Consider the following 26,368-nt stretch of genomic DNA (forward strand, 5'->3'; position numbering starts at 1 on the left):
GCCAAATTGCTGATGCGAAAGTCAGAGCTTTAACGAAAACCTTTGGGACGTTATTTCCACACATGGTACAGGCCAAACCACTCAAAACTGAGCAACAAAAAAAGCATTTTAGTATTACTTGTTAGAATCCCAATGCTTAAAGTATTCATGAGTAATAGACTTTTGGCTCATTTGTATCCTACGTAACTTTTATTTTTTGTGCCAATGAAACCAGGAGTGTGGTGCCTTGTGTACTTTCATAGTGCCATATTTGCAAATAATCAATTTAATAACTTTTTGTTTATCAACTTTTTTGGTATTTGTAAAGTAACATGGTGATAATGTTGCTATACACTGATATTGTAACCAATAAAACCAATAAGACTTTTAACCAAATCTAAAGATTGATGTGTTGTTTTATTGTGCCTCTTAAACTTATGCAATCTGCATGTGTAGTACTTATTTTTTTAAATATGTTTACTTTTCATTGTTAATATACTCTGAAATGTCACTTGATTTATATACTGAAGACCTGGCACACGGTCGTGTGTTCTTTATAACCTGTAGGTAAAAGCCATCTTAATATTTACGTACTTTAGATTTTATTTTCATAACGTTTTTCAAATGTCAATGATATAATTTGTAGAAGTATTTCTTTAGAAATTCGCGCCATTTCCTGTCAGACTCCATGTGTGCGCTGAGTTCAGATGCACGCGCTGCTGGAGTCAAGCGTGCCAATGCAAAAACAATTCTGACAGACTTCTGACAGTTGACATTAACAGAGAATTACCCTAAATATCTCATTTCCCTAAAAATCATGGGACGTATTTTGCTGACAGATCAAGTCCGTATTGAGGAATTGAACAGTACCCATAATGTGAAATTTGTGAAAAGTAGTTTGCATCGCTGTCGATCAGTTCTTTCCAAAGTGGTGTTATTTCTAAACGCATAAAATTCAATTTGAAACCATTTGAGTTTATTTCAGCCAATAATGACATGCATCACAACAACCAAGTAATATTTTAATTATTTTTCATTCCACGGGAGGAGCTTTTACATTAGAATATCAAGGTATCACATATGTTAAGAAACAATAGAAAATCCACAAAGAGAGTTTTAATACCAGGTTAGATTAACTGAAATACTACCAAAAAAAAAAAAAAAAAGCATAGAAAATAGGCTTTTGTAATGAAAAGGCAAAGGTACTGAATTTGATTACCCTGACTGATGAAATGAATCTCGTCTCTTTTTTGAAGTAAAAGGCTCTGTGAAAAAAGTCTGAGTTTAATGACACATTTTCCCCATTTCTGTGTCAAATCTGAATCCATTTTCTCCAGCACAAATGTTTTGCTTCATATGGCAGTTCATAAAATAGTGTTTGAGTTCCACTGAAACCGTATCTCCATACAGAACATAGTCAACCAAACTACATTAAGTCTAAACCATCTTCATTTAAACAGTCTTTAATTCAAGAATTCAAATTATACAGTTTAACTACAAGTAACGAGTCAGAGCTGAGGACGCAGATACTGAGAGCTGAAATCCTCTAACTGCTTTTCCAGATAGGTGGCTTTATGTCTGTAAAAAAAAAAAAAAGGAATTGGCATCACATATTACAAACAGCTGAAAAATGGTTAATAAAACAGGGAAATACAACAAAATCACCAAAGAGATGTAGCCTAATTTAATTGCTACAGCTGATATGTTGTTTACCCTGATTCATAGGTGAATTTACGGGTGGGACATGTCCCTACCACTTTCTGCCTTTGCCAATTTTGTCCCACCACTTTTTGAAATAGCTTTCATCATATATACTGTATGAAAATCCATGAGCTGACCTGAGCACTTTAGATCGGCTCTGTACAGTTTCCAGCTGTTGGATCTTGGCGGTAAGGTGCTGAATGTCGTTCTCTAGGTCCTTCTGTGTGATGTCAACCTGCTGACAGAGTCGTGCGAATGTGCTGGCGATCTCCCTGTAAGATGAGTACTATTTCTTACAACCCAAAATTAAAACTTGTTTTTTTGTCATTTTAGAGTGACCTAACCAGCCCCTATTCGATTTCATTATATGGAAAAGAACGGGCAGAATATTGTATGACAAAAAAATAAAAATCACCATTGTGTTCTACAGATGAAGGTAAAGTCACACCGATTTGGAACAGGTGAGTAAATGATGACAGAATTCTTTCCCACCAATCAAACGAACCAAATTCTGATGTCAAACGAATTTGGGGCCGAAGATCTGCAGTGATAACACCCATAAACACTTACTGCTGGACTTGATGGCTGCAGTTTGAGCTGGTGAAACTGATGATCATCTGAAGCTTCTCAGTGGCGTAATCCACAAACTGTCTCTTCAGGGCTCTTTCCTTGGCCTTGGTGGTCCAGGTGAGTCTTTCATACAGGTACAGCATTCCATACAGACTCATGGAGAGAGCGATCAGACGCCAGCCTACTGTACGCCACACCTAAAAACAGGCAAGATCATCAACTTGAATGTGTGTATGTGTTCCCACACCTGAAGAATGAAGTTCCACCACTTTCAAAATACCGTCTATTTCTGACTTTATGAATCCATTGCTTTAAGATTTAGACATGCATGTTTAAACCAATTTCAGCCAACTATTGCCATTTTTGAGTGCAATATGCATGAAACGGTCTTATCTGAGATTAGAAAGGATTGTGTACAGAAGAAATTTGGAGGTAATTCTCACCACTCCTCCAACGATGAGCACGCTCATAGATGTGCGGGACGTGACAGAGGCCAGGTTGTTCACCATGGACATCATGAGTTCTTCCTGTGCCATCACTGCTTGATTCTGAACTTGAGTTCCAGGAGCTCTGGGGATCGGAGTTTGGACCACCGCTGGGGCTGAAGGGGTGGTTGGCGCAGTCAGCTGAGAAACAGAACAATGATCTCTATGTGAATTCTCACAACAGACTAGAGGTGTAACAATTCACTCGTTTTCTCTGTGCATTGATTACAAATCCTGCCGATTCAAATGATTTGATTTTGAAATGTGATTTTTGAATAGAGGATTGTTAGTGTTGGTCAATAATGATAAAAATGGGGCCTGGGTAGCTCAGCGAGTATTGACGCTGACTACTACACCTGGAGTCGTGAGTTCGAATCCAGGGCATGCTGAGTGACTCCAGCCAGGTCTCCTAAGCAACCAAATTGGCTCGGTTGCTAGGGAGGGTAGAGTCACATGGGGTAACCTCCTCGTGGTCGCTATAATGTGGTTCGCTCGGTGGGGCGTGTGGTGAGCTGTGTGTGGATGCCGCAGAGAATAGCGTGAAGCCTCCACATGCACTACATCTCCGCGGTAACGCACTCAACAAGCCACGTGATAAGATGTGCGGACTGACGGTCTCTGACGTGGAGGCAACTGAGATTCATCCTCCACCACCCGGACTGAGGCAAGTCACTACACCAGCACGAGGACTTAGAGTGCATTGGGAATTGGGCATTCATAATTGGGGAGAAAAATCACCAAAAAAAAAAAATATATATAAAAATAAAATTTGATAAAAACAGCTAAAAATCCAGCAAAATATTATGTCATATATTAGAAAATATAAATATTAACTTGTCTCGAGTCAAACACGCTCAAACCATTTGATACAGCTGCCAACTCGTTGCGTGTCCACTACTGAAATAAAATGCTTTAATTCTGGGAAAACTTAGCTGTTATTTTCTGTAAGATAAAATGCTGCCATTTTACTGCTATCACTGTTTAATTGGAAACTTAGTGCGTAGAAAACATTTAAGTTGAAGTCATGTAGTTCAGGGATTCTCAACCCTTTGCCCACTGCGACCCACTTTTTTTGAATGCCAGTCATCCATGACCAACCGGGACCCACTTTGGTGCTGCTGGCTGAAGTTTTTAGACTATGCCTTACCACATCCTCCACAGTTTTAGCATGTTTTGGCACAATGTGAGGACTTTTCAGACATCCCCCACAATTTCCAACGAATATCAAAGTTAAATTAATGATCTCGAACGATTTCGCGGTGACGCCATCGGACCATCTTAAATATGGGACAAATAATTTCATCTTTACATACGGGATGATCCCGTATTTTACGGGATGGGTGGCAACCCTACTTGGGACTGCCGCTCTGAAATGATGTCGTCCAGAGATTGGATTGCATTCAGACTAGCACGGTAATGCATGGAGCTAGCGCATGCAACACTACGTAAAGAGACCTTGTTCAAAAAGAACAATTCGTAGCATTGATGGATTATTGTGATTGGACAGCTAATAATTAACATCAGAGAACTGCAGCCTCTTACTTATGGTCGTTTCCGCAAACCTGGAGATATTAACACGATTCTACAATAGATGTCACTGTTGCCCCAAACATGGCAAATGTACAGTTCAATCCTTCTAATTGATAATCTGTCCTCATGACAGAAAAGATCTCACAACCCAGCAGACAATGATCCATGACCCAACCCAGTGGTTGTGAAACCCTGATCTAGTTGCTTCTCTTTTCTTTGAAACTGAATGTAGTCAGATGATGTTACTTTAGTGTTGTAATATTTGGATTAGTTCACTGATTCAGGGTTCCCACAGTCATGGAAAACCTAGAAATATCAGGGAATTTTAAAATTGTGATTTCTAAATGCATAAAATTCAATTTTAAACCATTCGAGTTTGTTTCAGCCAATAATGACATGCATCAGACCTGAAAAAGTCATGCAAATGCACTTTTTATAGTGAAATATGGAATACTTTTCTAGTTATGCTCAGCTCTAAAATATTTTTCTGGCACATTGCACTCTTTGTTTTATTCCAAGTAGCCTGTATGTACAAGTATTTATTGTGTTTTCTTTTAAGTTACTTTTGGTGCAATAAACAATCTTAAGTAGTAGGGCTGTCATATTAAAATTCTAATATTTGTCAAATTTAAAAAAAAAAATAAATAAATAAAAAAAACCGCACATTCGAATGCTGAAACTGTGAATTAAAATTTTGGATGCATGCCAAGCATTGCCGATGACATCAGATCGATTGCATTCTTGTGCTAAAAAGGCTAGACACACACAGTGCAACAAATACAGTTTAACAGAAAGCAGGTGTCTCAAGATGCTTTTTAAGTTCTTTTTAATTAGACATCATCTAAAAAACCGCACTCTTGAACGAGACACTGAATAAAAAAAATAAATAAATAAATAAAAAAAACAGCGAAACAAAGACGTTTTCATAGAAAAACAATTGGATGGTTGCAAAAGAGTTCAGTGTGAACAGCCCCTTACAGTTGGTGGAGGTCTTTGGCCATTGCATCTTGCTCTATTATAAGCGTTTCTCAGATTAAGCAATGAGTTGTTTAAATGCTTTGTCAGGAAAGATGTTCAACTTGGAAAAGTGTGTCTCGAGATCCTCGTGTTCGGTTACAATCTGTTGTGTTCTGTCTGATTGAACAGCCCCTGACCTGTGCTCATAGTCTGAGCCACTTCACCACCGAGTTCAGCCGGATACCACTGCTATCTGTGAATATTGCTACTCTACATACAACTGTACTGAACAAAAAACAATGTGGTATTTTGCTGTTATTATGAAGCTTGAGTCTGGAGTAGTAGGAATCAGTGCAAGTGTTACACCAGGTGAACTGTCTATTGAAGCGTTTCCCCCACCTATTTCACTTTTGACTAGTATTTAAGAATATGGACTGACTTTTTAACAGCCAGGAATCTTTTCAATAACATAACATGGTGCTGTATGGTTTATGTATTCAATGCACCCACTATGACAAAGGAAACTACATAAATGTAAAAATCAGCTGACTTTAAAATTCAAATATTATTAGAATTCTGAAAATATTTAAGGTAAAAAATTGAATTTAGTTTCTCTGCCCAATTGACAGCCCTATCAAATTGTTAATTGAATTGAATCGAATTTCACTGTGTATCGAAACAAATTGTTCTGAATTTGCAAATAATTGCTTTTGATTCTATTCACACCCCTACAGCAGACGCTTTCTAACCAAAGCAGCTAACAAAGAAACAAATTAAGTGAACGCTTAAAGTGAAAGTGACCTACAGCAAATGTACTTCTAAAGGTGCAGTCACATTTACCTTTGCACTGTGAAATTCTGTGGGCGAAATACAGTCATCTCAATGGGAATCTGCAGGATCGTGAATTTCGTGCAATGGACTTCTGGTGGCCAAAAATTTCCACTTTTGGATTTTGCATGGAGTTCAAGTTTGGTGAACTTTGACAGGTGAATTCGCCGTGTTGACCAATAGGAAGTTGACTGGTTTGGCAGTGACCTCTTTATGAGCAGTGCTTTGTACACAGCTACACTGAATATTCATAATGGACAAGGATATAATTTTGGCAGCGACTATCTTTTTAACTTTACTCTCAGAGAATAAAGTGCATAATTAAAAACAGGCTTCTTTCCACGCGCCCCATTGAGAGCGAGAACCACTAATCACGACCATGAGGAGGTTACCCCATGTGACTCTACCCTCCCTAGCAACCGGGCCAATTTGGTTGCTTAGGAGACCTGGCTGGAGTCACTCAGCGCGCCCTGAATTTGAACTTGCGACTCCAGGGGTGATAGTCAGCGTCAGTACTCGCTGAGCTACACAGGCCCCGCTAGGCCTAGTACTTTTAAAGAAACCTGGTGCATCGAGATAAAGAATTTCCCAGCCCCATTTTCAAAGTATATTTGAAAGCTTCAGTGTTTTACTTTTACATAATTACGGAATTTTCGTGGTGAGCACATGCATACAATGCTTAATTTGCCCCAGTTAAACATTTTCCACATGCTGAAATCTTTCATATTCAGCGCAGATTTTCCTCTAAACGATGACTGTACCTGCAAGTTCTGATCTACCAGCATCAAGGCACGTTTGGCGTTGACAGGACCCAGGAAACGGTGGACCAAAGCGGTCCAGCCCAAAGAGAACTGGAACTCTATGTTTTCTTGGAAGTCGGAGCAGAGCGTGGCACAGTTCAGGTCATAGCTGAGCTCAAACTTCCTGCTGGGGATGAGCATGTGGATCTGATTCTGAGCAGCAGAGGGCAACAGAGGCTTCAGACACTCTGGAGGAAAACCAGGAAGAAAGTTTACTAAACACAGTTATGTACATGCCATACTCCATACCTGCACAATAATACTGTTGCAAAACTGTCCACACAGGGAGCATGAGTTTTGAGAACTGTGATTCTACAACGTGTTCAGATCACACGTTTCTATAGGCCATTTGATATGACTCGCCTCAGGGCTTCAACACAAGCATCATGCAACGCTTTCACATCCACGTGAAAAAAGTGCTGCTTTGACAGGGTGAAAGTTTAAGTAGTTTGAACTTTTCAGCACGGTTACAATGCTTGATGCAACTTCCGGTCACTGTCATCTGCTGTGGTTTATAAATATCAAACACAGGTTCTGTGTTCAGAACGTGGTGTTGTTACATACCGATCATGTCTTTCTGAGAGGACTGCACGGAAGCGTTTACTGCATCAGAACAGCGGAAGGCCAGATTCTTGCCCATGCCCTGCTCGATGTGCGTGAGAAGATCCTACAGAGGAAGAACAGATCACTAACGTCTGAATCTGATATTGAAGAAATGTTCCAGGTTACATACAAGCTCAATCGAAAGCATTTCTGGCATAGTGCTGATTACCACAAAAAATTATTTCGATTCGTCCCTCATTTTAAAAAATTACAAATCTGTGTTCCAGTGAAATACTTACAATGGAAGTCAATGGGGCCAATTTTTGGAGGGTTTAAAGACAGAAATATGAAGCTTATAATTTTATAAAAGCATATTAATTCTTCTGTTAAAACTTGTGTATTATTTGAGCTGTAAAGTTGTTTAAAATGTCGTTTTTATGGTTTGTTGAAAATACATCGTCATGGCAAAGATGTTGTATAATTGGATACAACTTTACACAGAAAATGTTAAGTGATTTTATCACACTTAAATCATGTTAACACACATATTGTTTACGTCTTGTGGCTATACTTTTGAAACAGTGAGTATTTTAACGTTTACAGATTGGTTATGGATACATAAGGTTCGACTGCCGTAGCTGAAGGTCTTTCATTGAATTTCATTCATTACCATCATAAAACACAGACTCAAAACGAACAGATCTGCAGTATTTCTGCAGCTCCATTTAGAGACATAAGACAGTTGAATGTGACGTTTCTAGGGAGGAAACTCCACTCACAGATTTGTAGATCTTGAGCATGTTAGGTGACGGATGAAAATCTGAACGATACTCATCTATGAGCACCGACAGACGGCAGATCTCCTCCGCCATGGCGTTTGACACCTGCGAAACACAGAAACATGAAGCTCACCATACTGCAAACAGGGCAGATTACACATACACATCACGGAGAGGCCCTGAAACCCATGACCCTCTGACGACAGGAAGTTCATGAAGTCTAGAGTCCCTTTGTCATTGTGTCTCCACCTATAGGTGAATGGAGAAGATGAAGAGAGTCCATTCTTCCGGTTTACCTGGTTTTCTACCTCCTCTGTGATGACCTTGATTTTTTTCTTGATGTCTTCAATAAGCAGGTTGAGTTGATTGCGGACGAAATCCAATCGGTCAATGAGATATTCTCTCTCTTCCAGAGATGCCACCCTGTGAGAGGGCAAATCACGGGTGACTACATGAATGATGACAACTTTCATGTGGAAACCAATGAACGCTTTTAAGATTACAAGCGCCACTTTGAATGAACTGTTTGAACTTATTTTGTAACAATCAATTGGATTCACCAAACCAAAATAATCCACTCTTATGGTGTGAATTACCGGACGTCCAACAGAGCGCGACAGTGCTTGCCAACTTTTTCAGCCGTCTTGGTTCCAGAAGTATTTTTCCCATAGTGATTTCATAAAATCCTTCATAAAAGAGTTGTAAGCCATGAACCAAATCAATCAGCTCTGAGATGATTCACAACATCACAAACTTTGATTTAAAAGGTAAAAGGTATTTAAAAATCAGACAAAAACACAAAGGTGTCCTTAACGTCTTTGAGGGAATGAACTACAATCCCATTATGCATTAAAAACTGGAGGTACATTTTCAGTTACATTATAAGTCTATAATGTATATAATATAATGTAATTTAAGACCCGCTAAACAGCACTGTGGCAGCAGTGGAGTCATTCGGGTTCCTGGGCACTACCATCTCACAGGACCTGAAGTGGGAGACCCACATTGACTCCATTGTTAAAAAGGCCCAGCAGAGGTTGTACTTCCTTCGCCAGTTGAGGAAGTTCAACCTGCCACAGGTGCTGCTGATACAGTTCTACTCAGCAGTCATTGAGTCTGTCCTCTGCACTTCAATATCTGTCTGGTTTGGTTCAGTTACGAAATCAGACATCAGAAGACTACAAAGGACAGTTCAGACTGCTGAGAGGATTACTGGTTGCCCCCTGCCACCCCTTCAAGAACTACACACTTCCAGAGTGAGGAAAAAGGCTGGAAAAATCACTCTGGACCCCACTCACCCTGCCCACTACCTTTTTGAACTGTTGCCTTCTGGCCGACGCTTCAGAGCTCTGAGCACCAGAACCGTCAGGCACAGGAACAGTTTTTCCCCTCAGGCTATCCATCTCATGAACAGTTAAAACTGCCCCATTGAGAAATAATTAATGTACAATACACAGCTTAGTCTTTTTATTAGGTTTATATTTATCCAACATATCCAACCTATTCTGACATTACATTCCCTTGCACTATCTGTATATAACAGATTTGTGTATATATATATATATATATAAAAGTACTGTTACTTCTTAAAAATGTAGTGTAAGTAAAAGTACTGTTCTTAAAAATGTAGTGTAAGTAAAAGTACTGTTACTTCTTAAAAATGTAGTGTAAGTAAAAGTACTGTTACTTAAAAAATGTAGTGTAAGTAAAAGTACTGTTACTTCTTATAAAATGTAGTGTAAGTAAAAGTACTGTTCTTAAAAAATGTAGTGTAAGTAAAAGTACATACGTATATATACTGTATATACAGTACTGGGCAAAAGTTTTAGGCACTTGTGAAAAATGTTGCATAGTGAGGATGTCTTCAAAAATAATGACATAAATAGTTTTCATTTATCAATTAATGTCATACAAAGTCCAGTAAACATAAAAAAGCTAAATCAATATTCGGTGTGACCACCTTTGCCTTTAAAACAGCACCAATTCTCCAAGGTACACCTGGACACAGTTTTTCTTGGTTGTTGGCAGATAGGATGTTCCAAGAATCTTGGAGAATTCACCACAGATCTTCTGTCTATTTAGGCTGTCTCAATTGCTTCTGTCTACTTCATGTAATTCCAGACTGACTCAATATTCAGTGGGAAGCTACTGTTGGGGACATGCCATCTAGTTGCAGGGCTCCCTGTTCTGTCTATTCTATTTGCAAAAGTAATGTATTGGGAGTCTAAAATGTATATGTTCCAATTGACACACTAAAACTGAAAAATCTTAAGACAAATGCTTTTGTGAAGCATCTTATGTGCCCAAGACTTTTGCACAGTACTGTGTGTATATATATATATTTATATTGTCTTATTGTGTATTTCCATATATACTTATATTTTCTATTTTTTTATTATTATCTCCGTCTTGTTGTTGTATTGTTGTGCACTGGAAGCTTCTGTCACTAAGACAAATTCCTTGTCTGTGTAAGCATACTTGGCAATAAAGCTCATTCTGATTCTGATAAACAATATATTTTAAGTTTATAGCAAAATATTCAGATACATACTGTACAAATATACAGTGTGAGTGGAAAGTACTGTACTGACAAATGTAGTACTCAAGTAAAAGTACTGTTACTTCTTAAAAAATGTAGTGTAAGTAAAAGTACTGTTACTTCTTAAAAAAATGTAGTGTAAGTAAAAGTACTGTTACTACTTAAAAAAATGTAGTGTAAGTAAAAGTACTGTTACTACTTAAAAAAATGTAGTGTAAGTAAAAGTACTGTTACTTCTTATAAAATGTAGTGTAAGTAAAAGTACTGTTACTTAAAAAATGTAGTGTAAGTAAAAGTACATACGTATATATACTGTATATACAGTACTGGGCAAAAGTTTTAGGCACTTGTGAAAAATGTTGCATAGTGAGGATGTCTTCAAAAATAATGACATAAATAGTTTTCATTTATCAATTAATGTCATACAAAGTCCAGTAAACATAAAAAAGCTAAATCAATATTCGGTGTGACCACCTTTGCCTTTAAAACAGCACCAATTCTCCAAGGTACACCTGGACACAGTTTTTCTTGGTTGTTGGCAGATAGGATGTTCCAAGAATCTTGGAGAATTCACCACAGATCTTCTGTCTATTTAGGCTGTCTCAATTGCTTCTGTCTCTTCATGTAATTCCAGACTGACTCAATATTCAGTGGGGGGCTCTGTTGGGGACATGCCATCTGTTGCAGGGCTCCCTGTTCTTCTATTCTATTTGCAAAAGTAATGTTTGGGAGTCTAAAATGTATATTTCCAATTGACACACTAAAACTGAAAAATCTTAAGACAAATGCTTTTGTGAAGCATCTTATGTGCCCAAGACTTTTGCACAGTACTGTGTGTATATATATATATTTATATATATATATATATATATATATATATATATATATATATTTATATATATATTTATATTGTCTTATTGTGTATTTCCATATATACTTATATTTTCTATTTTTTTATTATTATCTCCGTCTTGTTGTTGTATTGTTGTGCACTGGAAGCTTCTGTCACTAAGACAAATTCCTTGTCTGTGTAAGCATACTTGGCAATAAAGCTCATTCTGATTCTGATAAACAATATATTTTAAGTTTATAGCAAAATATTCAGATACATACTGTACAAATATACAGGGGTGGAAAGAGTACTGAAAAATCATACTCAAGTAAAAGTACTGTTACTTCTTAAAAAATGTAGTGTAAGTAAAAGTACTGTTACTACTTAAAAAAATGTAGTGTAAGTAAAAGTACTGTTACTACTTAAAAAAATGTAGTGTAAGTAAAAGTACTGTTACTTCTTAAAAATGTAGTGTAAGTAAAAGTACTGTTACTTCTTAAAAATGTAGTGTAAGTAAAAGTACTGTTACTTCTTAAAAAATGTAGTGTAAGTAAAAGTACTGTTCTTAAAAATGTAGTGTAAGTAAAAGTACTGTTACTTCTTAAAAAATGTAGTGTAAGTAAAAGTACTGTTACTTAAATGTAGTGTAAGTAAAAGTACTGTTCTTAAAAATGTAGTGTAAGTAAAAGTACTGTTACTTCTTAAAAATGTAGTGTAAGTAAAAGTACTGTTACTTCTTAAAAATGTAGTGTAAGTAAAAGTACTGTTACTTCTTAAAAATGTAGTGTAAGTAAAAGTACTGTTCTTAAAAATGTAGTGTAAGTAAAAGTACTGTTACTTCTTAAATGTAGTGTAAGTAAAAGTACTGTTACTTCTTAAATGTAGTGTAAGTAAAAGTACTGTTACTTCTTAAATGTAGTGTAAGTAAAAGTACTGTTCTTAAAAATGTAGTGTTACTACTTAAAAAAATGTAGTGTAAGTAAAAGTATTGTTACTTCTTAAAAAATGTAGTGTAAGTAAAAGTACCTGTCCTAAAAACTACTCAAGTAAGAGTAAAAGAGTAGCTCATTTTCAAGTACTCATGAGTAGTTAGTACTGAGTTTCGAAATGCCCCCTTATCATATACCCTGTATGTGGCAATTTCAATATGTTGCATACTGTACATACTGTCATTCACATTACATTTTATGGCTGTTTGTCAGAAAGAATGAAAAATGTAATTATCCTCCAACAATTTTCTTTTTCACTGCCAACTTTTAAAATGCATCACTTATCTACACGTATCTAATCCAAAAAATAACAGGGAGACATGATTACAGAGATGAAAAGATGAAAAAGTTATATTCAATAGACTGATCACCATTTTAAATCATAATGTATGAAACAAACACATTAAAATTCGTTTGTGTAGGGTCTAAGTTGCCTTTAATGCTGACAGAGCGAGTTATTGTTGCGTTTAATACATTGTTATCACTTGGCATGTCACATCCTGCACAATAGAGGGGGTATAGAGCAGGGGTGGGCATAGTTTTTTGGTACAGGGGCCACATCAGACTTTAAGTAGTACATGAGGGGTCACATTATATTCCAATGTTGCGTATTGATTTAGTTCTTGTATCTTTTAAGCCCAGAAATAGTTGTGTACTCATTCTAATGCATGATGCGCAATTTTCTGAAGTGTATTTGTGACTGATAAATTATTCTGCCTGAAGTATTGCTCTATAAAGGTTGATACTTCTCAAACAGGCATTAGAAAAGCATGATCAAGGATTATTTTATCATTTCTACTTTCCTGGTCATTTTTTATTCAAATTAAAACACTCTCTACATCATTGGTCGATATTATAAAAAAAATAACAATATTATTAAAACAAATTATTATTAAAATGTCGCAGTTCACCTGTTTTAGATGTAAACATAGGCTAAATATAGAAAATTACTCCAAAGTTTATCATCGATATAGAGGATTTGTTTTCCGATTAATATCGCGATCCTTTTATCGGCCAGCTATATTGCTAACATGACATAAATCTCTCACAGCAGCCCAATAATCTCAGTGATACATAGCTAATTTACAGGTATGTTATACATACAGAGAATATGAAATTTATCTTGATATGTTTCTTAAAATTAGAGGCAGAATTAATTCTGATATCTCGACTGGCTTGAGCAAGCTAAACTCACATGACACGATCAAGCATTTGGCCTTCTTCACTGCGAAAAGCCCTTTCAGGTGCGGCCATGGATGTTCAGGTGCTGATGCTGAACTGCTGCTTGATCCTCCACATCCACAGTAGTTGGCGCCCGATCTACAGCTGCCATTGAGGTTTTTGAGTCACGAGACACTGGTAACCAATCACGTTGATGGATAAAAATAAAATCAGGACTAGCGAATACAGACGGATTGCAAATAGTGCAGTAAAAGTACAGTTACAGCACTTAAAATGTACTCATGTACAAGTATAGCATTTGTAAACTACTTAAAAAAAGTACAATTCCTGGTAAAAAAAAAAAAAAAACTACTCAATTACAGTAACAAGAGTATTTGTAATTCATTACTTTACACCCCTGCAAATATATTAGCAGTTTGAGAGTGTAGGAAACTGACTGTGTCATTGGAGTGGGCGGTCACTGCAAAGCTCTTTTGGCGCACTTTGTTTTTGCCGTGATTCTTTGATTGGTGGATTTTACACTGCAGAATCATGGGTAGTGTACTGGTTCACCACAAATTCCACTATTAATGTTTTTGTGTTTTTTTTTTTTATGAAGTTGAAATAACGCTGACAGATGGCTTCAGCAGAAGAATATACCATCGAATATACCCCGGAGCGCAAGACAGAGGAGTAATTTTAGGTAGGGATAATTGGGAAATGTCCCTACCAACTTTCAAACCAAACCTATGCCCTTGGATTAGGGTTACCGTTAATAATCAGTTCTCCTATGGGAAAAATGAACTAGATTTTTACTTCTGGAAACAGACTCTTGCACTCTATAATTCTTTGGGAAAGCAAAGAGAAAACAGGACGCACCTTTTCTCCGCAGCGGTGATGTTGATTTGATCCATGATGTCTTTGACAGTTTCAGTGATCTGCTTTGCTCTGATCGTGTGCTGCTCAAACTTTGTTTTCACTGCTGAATGCGAGATACACTCCTGCGATGTCATGCGCACACATAAACACAAGCTACTGTGACAGGAGCAGTCATGGCCGACTTTAAAGTGTTACAGATTCAGACGTGTTGCAGTCTTGAACTAAAAATTAGAAATTAAAAGCAGAAAACTGCAGCATATCCGAACCCTAAACGTCAGCAACTCTCCAATTCATATCACAGTAACGTGAACTCAAAACAGACAGAATTAAAAGCAGGACAACAAGTAAAACAATGAACACAAAAGGCAGGAAAACATAAAAACAAACATATTTTTTTTCTCCAAAGGAAAAATATGTGGGATGCTTCTACACCACAAGAAATCATTTACTAAATGAACATTTTTTTTTTTCACCCAATTTGGAATGCCCAATTCCCTATGCGCTTTTTAAGTCCTCGTGGTGGCGAAGTGACTCGCCTCAATCCGGGTGGCGGAGGACGAATCCCAGCTGCCTCCGTGTCTGAGACCGTCAATCTGCGCATCTTTTCACATGGCTTGTTGAGCGCATTGCCACGGAGACATTGCATCCGTGCTCAACTCACCACGTGCCCCACCGAGAATGAACCACATTATTGCGACCACGAGGAGGTTACCCCATGTGACTCTACCCTCCCTAGCCACCGGGCCAATTTGGTTGCTTAGGAGACCTGGCTGGAGTCACTCAGCATGCCCTGGGATTCGAACTAGAGAACTCCAGGGGTGATAGCCAGTGTCTTTACTCACTGAGCTACCCAGGCCTCCACTAAATGAACATCCTTAAAACAAGATAAATTACCTGATAAGCAAAATTCATTAGATATTTTGGCTTCTTTTTTAGAAAATGTTTCTCTAATATATAAATGTTAAAATAGCGCAACGAGACAAAATGCACAAATTTAAGTTACATTTGCGGAAAATATCTTATACAGTTTTGCTTCTCTATCCATCTCGTTTTAAGGGTGTTTAGATATTTTACTGGAAAACAAGACCAAAATTAAGAAATGTTTTTTTTTTTTTTTTTTTTGCAGTATAAATAAAAGTCTTTCAATAAAAAAGCATTTGATTAAACACAAAAATATAAAACGTTATCCATACTGAATGAACAGAAAGAAGAGGGTGAAACGAATTCAAACTGAACTAAAATAAAATGAATGACCTCGCTTTAGTAAATCTAGACTTCAGCAATGACGACACAGATTGAAGAATTCATTTGCACAGACGCGCTCGCAGCCGCCACTAACTCAACGGACAGAGACTGATGGGTTAATCAAACTAAACTTGACTAGGATAAAGACAGAACGCTGATCAGATACAGAACATGATCAAGTGAAAATAAACTGATCAACTCTCATTATAAGAATCTCACAAAACCTGCCATGAACAGGCCAAACTCATATTTCCCCCTAAAATCAAAAGAAAAAAGACTTCATTTTCATCAGTAGGCTTCATTTTCTTTATGCACAATATCATTTCTTGTTTTTGATTTTAGGGTGAAATGTGTCACAAATTTGATTCATCCAATTGTCCTGTAGAATCAACACCTGCATAACTGTGTCAGTCACCTAAATATCTGAAATAACTAGTAAAGTCTCTAGCGTTCCAGTGGTTCTAGCTAAAAAAAAAAGGGACATACAGAAATACTAATGCAGTGAACATACATTTTAGCACATTATTATCTGTTTAGTATGTAAACTGTTTCAAAGAAGAGAACTATCTTTTTATCAGTCTTCAGGTGGGATGTCCCAATACCATTTTTTGGAGAACGAGTATGAGTATCGACACTTCCTTTTCGGTACTTGCAGATACTGATAAATGTTTTTTGATTTTATTTAAATTGGGGTCTAAAAACCACTATGTGACCCAGTGTGATTGTTAAACCGCACAAGGCTGCTATTTAATGAAATAAATATGTAGTCTGTATGTGCTGCACACTACATAGTGAATTAGTGCTCTGTTCGCTGTCATCTGCTACAAACAGAGCGTGCAATGCTCATGATGGTGTTTTAGAGCTCCTTGGTATGAGCAGCCGACTTCACATTTACATTCAAACATTCTTAAAACAAGATCTATTTACTTTGAAGCGTGCAGCACATGCAATCTATATATTTATCTCATTAAATCGCAGCCTTTGCAGCTTAATAGTCACACTAAGATAATTTGTGTGCTGAATGTTTACGGAATGACATTCGTATGTCAGATGGTATCAGTTTTTGGTATCAAAGCATTTTTACGAGCATAAGTACATGAGCACAGTATCGGTATCAGGACATCCCTAGTCTTCAGTTGTATCAGTTATCCTGAATTGCGATTACCTGAGCCGTTTCACCCACCGCTTACTGTAAACAGACTGATCCATTTTCTGTTCTCATTTTCTAACCCCTTACCTTACAGCAGAATTAAAGATTACTGACATGCTCCAAAAATGCAAATGCCATTAAATAATCAGGATAGATGGAGAATTTTCTTTGCAGATTACATACTTCTTAGGCTGACACTAAATAAGAATTATACTTTAAACTGGTTTTTGTTGAAATAGCCTTTAGAAATTTTTTTATTAAAAACAAAATAGCAGGTGAAAACGGATCCCACTGAATCTCAAGCTTGCCTCAAATGTTCTCTCAAAGTTCTGGAACTCCTTCAGCCGCTCCTGAAACCCTTCAGCAAGAGCACCTCCTGTAAACATAAACACCGTTTTAGAAAAGCATCTCTTGAACACACTTCTTGGATCATCTAGCACGTTAAGGGGCGTTCACACTGACACTGATGTGCAGCGTTAAAGAGACCATAAGTCATTAATTTTCAAGAGTTGCCGATTTGACTGGCGACAGTGATTGATGCAATATAAGAAACCGTCACTTTTTTTTTTTTTAAAGAAATTATCAGAAAATATCACGCATTTAGGCAAGAAAATGGATTAACCTTCAAAATAGACATCTTATTTTAAAGCTGAAGTATCTAATTTCTGTTACACTAGCGGCACCAAATGGAATTGCAAAAATAAACAATTTTTTCAAAACAGATTTCCTTATACTGTAGGTCTCCGTGGTAACGCATTCAACAAGCCATGTGTTAAAAATGCTTGTTGTGGGAAGTTGATTTTACTATTATTTTGTCACAGTTCAGTACATAAAACCTCTGTCAGTTCAGAGAGCTCTAGGTTAAACTGTGAAGACTTACATTTCCGGAGCATTACTGTGACTGTCATAAAAGGCTTTTATTTATACAGCTGCTGTTTTGGCAGCCAGATTATCATGCCAAAGGTGGCACGGATCTGTCACTAAACCTGCGCACACACTAGTGATCTACCAATATGGGTTTTTTAATGGCCGATATCCAGAGAGCAGGGTGGCCGATAGGCTGATACAATGCTGATATATCACACAATTTAATATAGTAAATAACATAAACATAAAATTGCTAAAAAAATTTTTATAAACTCTTATTTAGCACTATATTATATACAATTTCAAACAAAAAATTAACTTCATACAAAAATAATCTAAAAAAATAATATTGTATTTAAATGGTAGATAGCAGTTACTTCTGATTTCTGTTTAGTCATCACATTTTAGTAATTTATTTGCACATGAAGCAGCACACACAGTAGTCCAGCAACCATGGATGGCATGTCCACATTAGCAATCACATTTTCTCAAAAAATACAGTATCAAACCAATTGTACATACAGTGCACAGTGAATATGAAATGTACTTATGGCACACGTGAAGTGCTTTTATTTTAAAGTTGCACTCTCACACTTGTGCGGATCCAGAGTGAGCAGCAATCTCCTGACAGTTTAAATGGCCTGGATCACCTGTCTGAATTGTTACGGGCTGACCGTCATGATTTGTGAATCAGAGGAACTTTTGATCCTGATCCTGAAGTTTTTGATTCTGGCTGATAGAATACGCGCTTCAGAGGAAGATATTAAATGAGTGCTCGACGGGAAGAAAACGCTTGACTTTTGCTGGAGGTTCGTGAATTACATCTACTTAAACGAGATATCTGCATATTTGCAGATGGTATATAATAGAGGTTTTATTGATATTTGCCTTTTATCATTAGAAAACAAAGTTAAAAGTGACAGGGAACTGCTGAGGAGATGCTGTTAGAATACGTGCTTCAGAGGAAGATTTATGAGCGCTCAACAGGATGCTGGATCTGCTCAAGTTGTGTGAGGTTGGTTTATTACATCTGTTTAAACGAGATATGCGCATTTTTGCAGACGGTATATGATGATATGAAATATTGATATTTGCCTTTTTATTATTAGACAAGACAGTTAAAAGTTACAGGGAACTGTTGAGGAGAGAGGGAGAATGAAACAGGCGAGCACTTTAACATTATGAGCTCAAACGCGTCTGTCGTGGCTCTGAAATGCGGACCGTTTAAATGACACTGTGTTGTACACCGGTCTATTATTGTAGTAACATGATGGCACGTAACAACAAAACGAACCATGACTGGTCGTTTACATGTCTCAGTCGCTTCACATGCATTCAGGCGATTTTCGGCGCCCTCGAGGAACAAAACGGGCAAACTTTGAAAAAGTCAGAATATCAGCTGATTTATCGGCCTCTGCAATATATCGGTCGACCACTAGCACACACACACACACAGTAGCTGGGTCTGCCATGTGAACCCTGGCATGACCACGCACTTACCAGTCTCTGGCATACCCTGCGCCCGCTGCATCCGCGAGTTCAGCACCTCCTTTGCCGACACAAAGAAAATGCGGTTGGGTGCCTGATTGCGGTCCACGACCTTCAGCTCCTCCACCAGGAAGTTCACACACCTGTCTGTGTGCTGCTTACGCACCTAAAACCGTTAAAACAAACTTGATGTCACGTAATCAGTGATCTAATGGCGATAGCAGAGGCACAAATAATTCAAAACATCAGGTGAGATGTTCCACCGTAGAGACCCAAATAAACTCACATCCTCCATGTATTCAGGTTCGGCAGCAGATGCGTCCCAGCGATTGTTCAGGATGAAGATATTGGGCTTTGAGAGCCGTTCGTTCACCTTGTGGAAGAAATGCTTCTCCTTTAACAAAGAACAAGGTTGAGTTCACTAGGGGTTGATGATGGAAATACTATACTGTGTACACAAACACAAACATGTAGGCAGCATAAAGACAACAAACTTCACTCTTATCTAATCAGCAGTTGAGGAGCAATAGATTATTTAGAGCATTTACGTTGTAGAATAACAGCATATAAACTCACTGAGCACTTTATTAGGTACACCTGTACATCTACTTATTCATGCGATTATCTAATCAGCCAATCGTGTGGCAGCAGTGCAAAGCATAAAATCATGCAGATGTGTGTCAGGAGCTTCAGTTAATGTTCACATCAACCAATGTGATCTCAGTGATTTGGAGCGTGGCGTGATTGTTGGTGCCAGACAGGCTGGTTTGAGTATTTCTGTAACTGCTGATCTCCTGGGATTTTCACACACAACAGTCTCTAGAATTTACTCTGAATGGTGCCAAAAACACCCAGTGAGCGGCAGTTCTGCGGATGGAAACACCTTGTTGATGAGAGAGGTCAATGGTAGGGCTGTCACGATTATTTAACTAGATTAAAAAAATTCCTAGATTACAAAATTGTTGAATCGACAAATCAAAAATAAGGCGGAAGTGATGCAGTTCAAGGATAAGGGTCCAAACACATAGCGACAAGAGGTGTCAGCTGTGGGAGAGTGCTTCACTTTGGATTTGTAACATCACTTCAGAAATGCAACAGAACTCAAAAAGTTGACATCCAGTATCCACAGCGATACACTCATCTGCATGCGACGTGTGGTACTGTGTGTCCAGATGCTGAGGTGAAGGTAAGCCAGCAAAAAACACATTGGAATGCACTCTAAACATATTTATCTACACAATCGTTTGCAACACAGGCTTTTATGAAGCAATATAAAATAATGTAATGACAAATACGTCCGTCGGACTTGCAAAAAGTTACACACGCAGAGACGGATGCACAAACACTTTCTGCTCAGTAAATCTGACTGAATCTAGACGATCTAAGAAGGTTATTTTCTGCAGATTGTGATTTGTGTTCTGTTTTGTGTACATAAATTACCCTTTAAATGTAAATGTGATCTTCCTCATGTAAATTAGAATTCACGATGATTTAGTTTGTAATAGTTCGCAATGCCCCACTTTCTATACATATTTTATAGTTTATGGCCATTATCACAGATAAAACTCAATGTGGGAATACAGAGAACGTTATTTACTGAATAAAGCCGCAGCTCTGTATGCTGTCCGTCAAAGCTCAACGTGAGCCGTTAAAGCCACACAGCTGCGTGTCTCGCGCCCCGCAGACGCAATATAAAACTTTGGCTTACCTGAAAGAGAAATGAGTGGAAACATGTATCTCTCAATGACGTGATTACTGTAAATATTGTGTTCCGTGTCGGGGCCTGGGTAGCACAGCGAGTATTGACGCTGACTATCACCCCTGGAGTCGCGAGTTCAAATCCAGGGCGTGCTGAGTGACTCCAGCCAGGTCTCCTAAGCAACCAAATTGGCCCAGTTGCTAGGGAGGGTAGAGTCACATGGGGTAACCTCCTCATGGTCACTATAATGTGGTTCGCTCTCGGTGGGGTGTGTGGCGAGTTGAGCGTGGATGCCGTGGAGAATAGCGTGAACCCTCCACACGCACTACATCTCCGTGGTAACGCGCTCAACAAGCAACATGATAAGATGCGCGGACTGACGGTCTCAGACGCGGAGGCAACTGAGATTCGTCTTCCGCCACCCGGATTGAGGCGAGTCACTACGCCACCACGAGGACTTAGAGCACATTGGGAATTGGGCATTCCAAATTGGGGAGAAGAAAATATATATATATATATATTGTATTTCATGTTGCATGTACAGTAAGTGATTTAAAAAACAACAAACCGATAAAATGAATTTTTATCTCCATAAAATGTTAAACCATGAATATAACATCCTCAGTAAACAAGATTGGTAAGCAGAAATTGTTTCTGAAAAGATAAAATATTTTATTTCCATGGCCCGTTTCCCCATATTTGAGCTCTAAACTGAAATGTCTAGATCGTGTTGAACTAGTTAAAGAAAAAGTAGATCTTATTTATAAAAAAAAAAAAAAGAAAAAAAAAAAGGTGGGCACACCTGGAGTAGCCAATCTCTGTAAACTTGAATTATAAACATTTTATATTATGCTGTAGATCTGTTTTGGGTGTCTGTTGGCTTTAGATATAGTTTGCACATTGGTTTTGTTGATGCTATTCAATCGTAGAGTGCATCAAAATGTAGGCTAATGAACGCATTTTAGCCATTTTTTGACTTACCCTAGTCACCCTAACCTCGACAACTTTGCGCAATCAGCGTTATTAAATAATCTTTCAGATTACTCGATTAATTGTCAAAATAATCAATAGATTACTCGATTACAAAAATAATCACTAGTGACAGCCCTAGTCAACGGAGAATAGCCAGACAGGTTTGAGCTGACAGAAAGGCTACAGTAACTCAGATAACCACTCTGTATAATTGTAGTGAGCAGAATAGTGGAATAAAAAATTTATTTTGCATTTTTAGTCCAATTTTGTATAAAATTGCCTCATGTTTTAGCAGTCTGATGAAATAGTGAGTCAAGAAGGAGACATTTGTTGGGATCTTCGAAGAGAAATCGTTGCCGATATTACGGTTTATGAGTCATAATGGAAGTGGAAGGTCAAGTCAAGCGCATTGAGCTGTATTCCACTCAGTTGTACACTGCATACATTATGGCAAATGTTGTAGGTCTTCCAGGTATTCTATGCATACAGAAAAACCACATACAAAGTACAGTATTCATGCGGTTTACTACTTTCTTTCAAAAACACTAGGCAGTATGCCAGTCCAAACATATAAATTAAGTGTTTCTTGGCTCCATTACATAAGGCAGCAAAGAAGGTATAAATAAGACAAATTAGTAATGTTATCAAAGTTTTTCTACATTAAATAATAGCTTTGCTCTTGCCAGTTAGGTTAACACAGTTTATCTGCCCCTTTTATAATCCCCCAATAGAGGCCCTGAAATGAACTGAGAGTGCTGGGGTGGATATGAACAGAACTGGACTCGTGCCCGCTCTAAACATAGCTCTGCATTCTTCTGAACTGCACGACACCAAACACTGCGAAACCCCTCCTCCTCCTCTGCATACTTTCCCATTTTAACACTCGGTTTAACCTGCAGTCAAACTGTTCCAAACACTTCACACGCCAATCCCCATGGGTCTGATTAATGTTTGACAGTTTTAATAATCTAGCACTCACTGCTAAAGGAATAGTTCAAAATGGAAAATGATTACATCCTTTACTCACCCTTATGTTGTTCCACACCTGTATGTCTTTCTCTCTTGGGTGGAACACAAAAAAGCGAATTGAAAAATATCCTGGCCGCTCTTTTAATGAAAGTGAATGGTAACTGGGTTTGTCAAGCACTACAAAGGTATCATTAAAGTAGTCAAAACAACTTGAGCACTATACTGCAAGTCATACGATAGCTTTTGTATGAGGAAAAGAGGAAAGTTATTCCCCTCTGGTGTAGCTCTACAAGCAAATACAGCACCATTGACGTCAATGATGTTTGGATTTAGTCAATTTCAGAGCTTCACCGTCAACAAATGACTTTCCTTTCTTTTAAATGTCAAAAGACTTGAAATATACAACAGTGCACAAGTCATTAAGACATCTTAGCTTAACAGTTCTAGTCCTAGTTCACTTTCATTATATGGAAAAAGTAGCCAGGATAATCTTCAAAACACTTCTTTATGTGTTCTACGCAAGAAATAGTCACACAGGTTTGAAACGACTTTTTGGTAAGCTATCCCTTTAAATATGTTTAACTGGCCAACCCAACTCACCGTGTTCATTAATGTAGATTCAGAGTTCGCCACAAGCACAAACACATCAGCATCCAGACAGAACTTGTCAATCCAGCTGTCCAGTTGTGTGGTGACGTCAGTTCCAGGACTGAAAGCCAAAAAGAATCAATGAGTGCGTTTACATGCACGTTCTTACACTGATTATGCCTAATAAGCCAACAACGCGTAGGGTCATGTAAACGCCTTGAATAGTTTTCCTTTATCGGGGAAACGGTTATAAATGCCTTAAGAATAAACTGATCAACATAGGTAGATTTTTGCTCATTACATCGATTCTGCTTCGCATGTAAACACTAGGGCTGGGTATCGACTGACACCTCACGATAAGATACGTATTCCAGTACAGGTCACGATTCGATATAGTGCGATACATCACAATATCATAATCTGATTCGATTACGAATCAATACCAATTCACTTGGGTATTTTTTTATTTAATACTGATGTCTGAAGAAGAGCATGTAGCTTGAAAAATCATGTTTTTGTCTCTTGGAGAGCTCATTAAATTGATTTGGAAGTAACAGTGTGCCAACTTTGTTGGGTGTTTACATGATAAAGTTTAATATAATTATCGAAATATGGATTAAAAGTATTGAAACAGTATCATGAGAAAACGTATCGCGATATATTGATATTTGATTGTATCGACACCCCGACCTCCGTTCTTACCGACTTATCCAATGTGCACAAGCGTTGTGTGCATGACAGTTTACGTTTTGACGTCAAAAGAAGAGAATAACACGATCATTTCAAATCTCATGTAAATGTGGTTTTCTTACGTTGTCGGTTTTTTGAATAAGCTGATTGTTGGTCGTTATCAGCATATTGGTGTGCATGTAAATGTAAACAAGCTCATTGTCAGTCTTCACTTCACCGAAACATTCAGTCTGTTACACTTATTAATATGCTAATCATGATGACATACTGTCGACAGCTTAATAACATTGGAAATGTAATTATGGGAGATTCATTTACACCATCTGTTTCAGCTCAGTGTACTTCAAAGAACGTCAGCGAACTTATTTGACAGCTCTCTAGAAAAATACTTGATTGGTCAATTGTGGTATTCTGTGGTCAAATGTGTGTGTATAATGACACATAACTGATGTTGTCCCAGGCAAGTAATTTCCTACATGGCTGTTCATGTCTCTCGTACCACTATGTGCTCTCTTGTCACGTAAAAAAGTAATATGAACTCCATATTTCATTGCATTTATTTATTTGGTAAATAGCCATGTAATAAGTAGAATAATGTACAGTCAGCAGATCATTATCACAAAATTTGGTCTCAAGAAAGAGTACCTGTCCATCAAAACTAGGTCGTCTCGGAGCAGAGCACACTTTGTCTTGGGCCAGAACACTTTCACGAGACAGCCAGCGTCCAAACTCTCATCCATATGTAGTGCATGAGCCAACTGATTTACTGTCTGCAGAGAAAAGGTACATTTAGTGCAATTTCACCTAATGTACTTTAGGAATCAGATTTAGGACTTGAGTCACAGGGTTCTAGATCTGTGGTTTTAAACTGGTAGATTGCAGGTATGTTCTGACAGGGTCACGGACAGCAGGAGAAAAAAAAAAAAACATGCTAAATACATAATAATAAAATGCAACTTACTATATAATCATGCACAGTAAGGATTGCAAAATAAATAGGCCTATTAACATTTAAAGTGATAGATCACCTAAAAATGGAAATTCAGTCATTGTTTACTCACCTCTGTGTTGTTATAACTCTATATGACTTTCTTTCTTTCTCTGAACATAAAGGGAGAAATTGTGTAAAAATGTTGTGCTCAGTGATGTCATACAATGGCAGTTTATGGTGACCACCTCTTCAATCTTCAAAAGAACACAAAAGTATAATTCAGAAGTCTAATAAATTATTCATGAGACTCATGCCTAGTTTTGAAGACATATGATATGCTTTGGTGAGAAACAAACCGCAATCTAATATATTATTTAGTGAAAATGCTCACCGACCATTTATCTCCTGTGTGTGTTCATGAGACTTCACGAGAGCAGCAGTTCGCGCAGCCCCCTCTCGCGAGATGGTACGTTCAAGCGAGAAACGCATTGTTTCACTTCAACCAGACCACCAGTGATATTAACAACAGAAAACACAACACAGCTGCACACAAACCAGAGAACAGAACTTACAAAACATGTCTGAAAAGCTTAAAGTCGTCAAGAACATGCATTTCTATGCCCAGTCTTATTTATTTCAAGGATCAAATAGAGGCAGTCACGTCACACCGTGTCCTAACCAGACGCCAAACGACATGCGATAAAAGGTATCTTTTCCATGTTAAACAGTGTTTTTGTCCTAACCAGCCGCGATAAAGCCATGACGGGATATTCTCTGGATCGCTTGGTTTCTGTTTGCTGCATCGCAGCATGCGGCCCTTGTCCAAAATCTCTCATGACAGTATATTGAACAGTCAGCATAAAACCGAATGGATTTCTTCAGAAGACATGGATTAAACCACTGGAGTCTTATGGATAACTTTTATGCTGCATTTATGTGCTTTTTGGAGCTTCAAAGTTCTGGTCACCATTCATATGCATTGTATGAGCCAACAGAGCTGAAATAGTCTTCTAAAAATCTTAATTTGTGTTCTACAGAAGAAAGAAAGTCATAGACATCTGGGATGGCATGAGGGTGAGTAAATGATGAGAGAATTTACATTTTTGTGTAAACTATTCATTCAAGGAAGGGGAGTGGAAAATCTGTTACGTACATTCTGAGAAAAGTGTAAACATAAACCCGTCATGTCATCAATAC

The 26,368-nt window shown here is 37.8% G+C and overlaps 1 protein-coding gene across 1 annotated transcript in view; it reads right to left on the reverse strand.

Annotated features, from left to right (window-relative positions):
• Nucleotides 1-954: 954 nt before the first annotated feature.
• LOC127426479 (mitofusin-1-like) overlaps nucleotides 955-26,368 on the reverse strand; it is a 26,993-nt gene continuing 1,579 nt past the window's right edge. Inside the window, exons 6-19 of the mRNA XM_051673332.1 lie at nucleotides 24,886-25,010; nucleotides 23,563-23,671; nucleotides 19,609-19,716; nucleotides 19,335-19,488; nucleotides 17,276-17,343; nucleotides 14,573-14,694; nucleotides 8,469-8,595; nucleotides 8,173-8,277; nucleotides 7,415-7,517; nucleotides 6,812-7,038; nucleotides 2,694-2,876; nucleotides 2,251-2,447; nucleotides 1,818-1,952; nucleotides 955-1,557 (exon numbers count right to left, since the gene is read on the reverse strand). Coding sequence (XP_051529292.1) covers nucleotides 1,488-1,557; nucleotides 1,818-1,952; nucleotides 2,251-2,447; nucleotides 2,694-2,876; nucleotides 6,812-7,038; nucleotides 7,415-7,517; nucleotides 8,173-8,277; nucleotides 8,469-8,595; nucleotides 14,573-14,694; nucleotides 17,276-17,343; nucleotides 19,335-19,488; nucleotides 19,609-19,716; nucleotides 23,563-23,671; nucleotides 24,886-25,010 — 1,833 coding nt within the window. The 3' untranslated portion in view covers nucleotides 955-1,487. The remainder of the gene's footprint in view (nucleotides 1,558-1,817; nucleotides 1,953-2,250; nucleotides 2,448-2,693; nucleotides 2,877-6,811; nucleotides 7,039-7,414; nucleotides 7,518-8,172; nucleotides 8,278-8,468; nucleotides 8,596-14,572; nucleotides 14,695-17,275; nucleotides 17,344-19,334; nucleotides 19,489-19,608; nucleotides 19,717-23,562; nucleotides 23,672-24,885; nucleotides 25,011-26,368) is intronic.

This window comes from Myxocyprinus asiaticus, chromosome 35 (assembly GCF_019703515.2).
Source record: "Myxocyprinus asiaticus isolate MX2 ecotype Aquarium Trade chromosome 35, UBuf_Myxa_2, whole genome shotgun sequence".
Classification (NCBI taxonomy): domain Eukaryota; kingdom Metazoa; phylum Chordata; class Actinopteri; order Cypriniformes; family Catostomidae; genus Myxocyprinus; species Myxocyprinus asiaticus.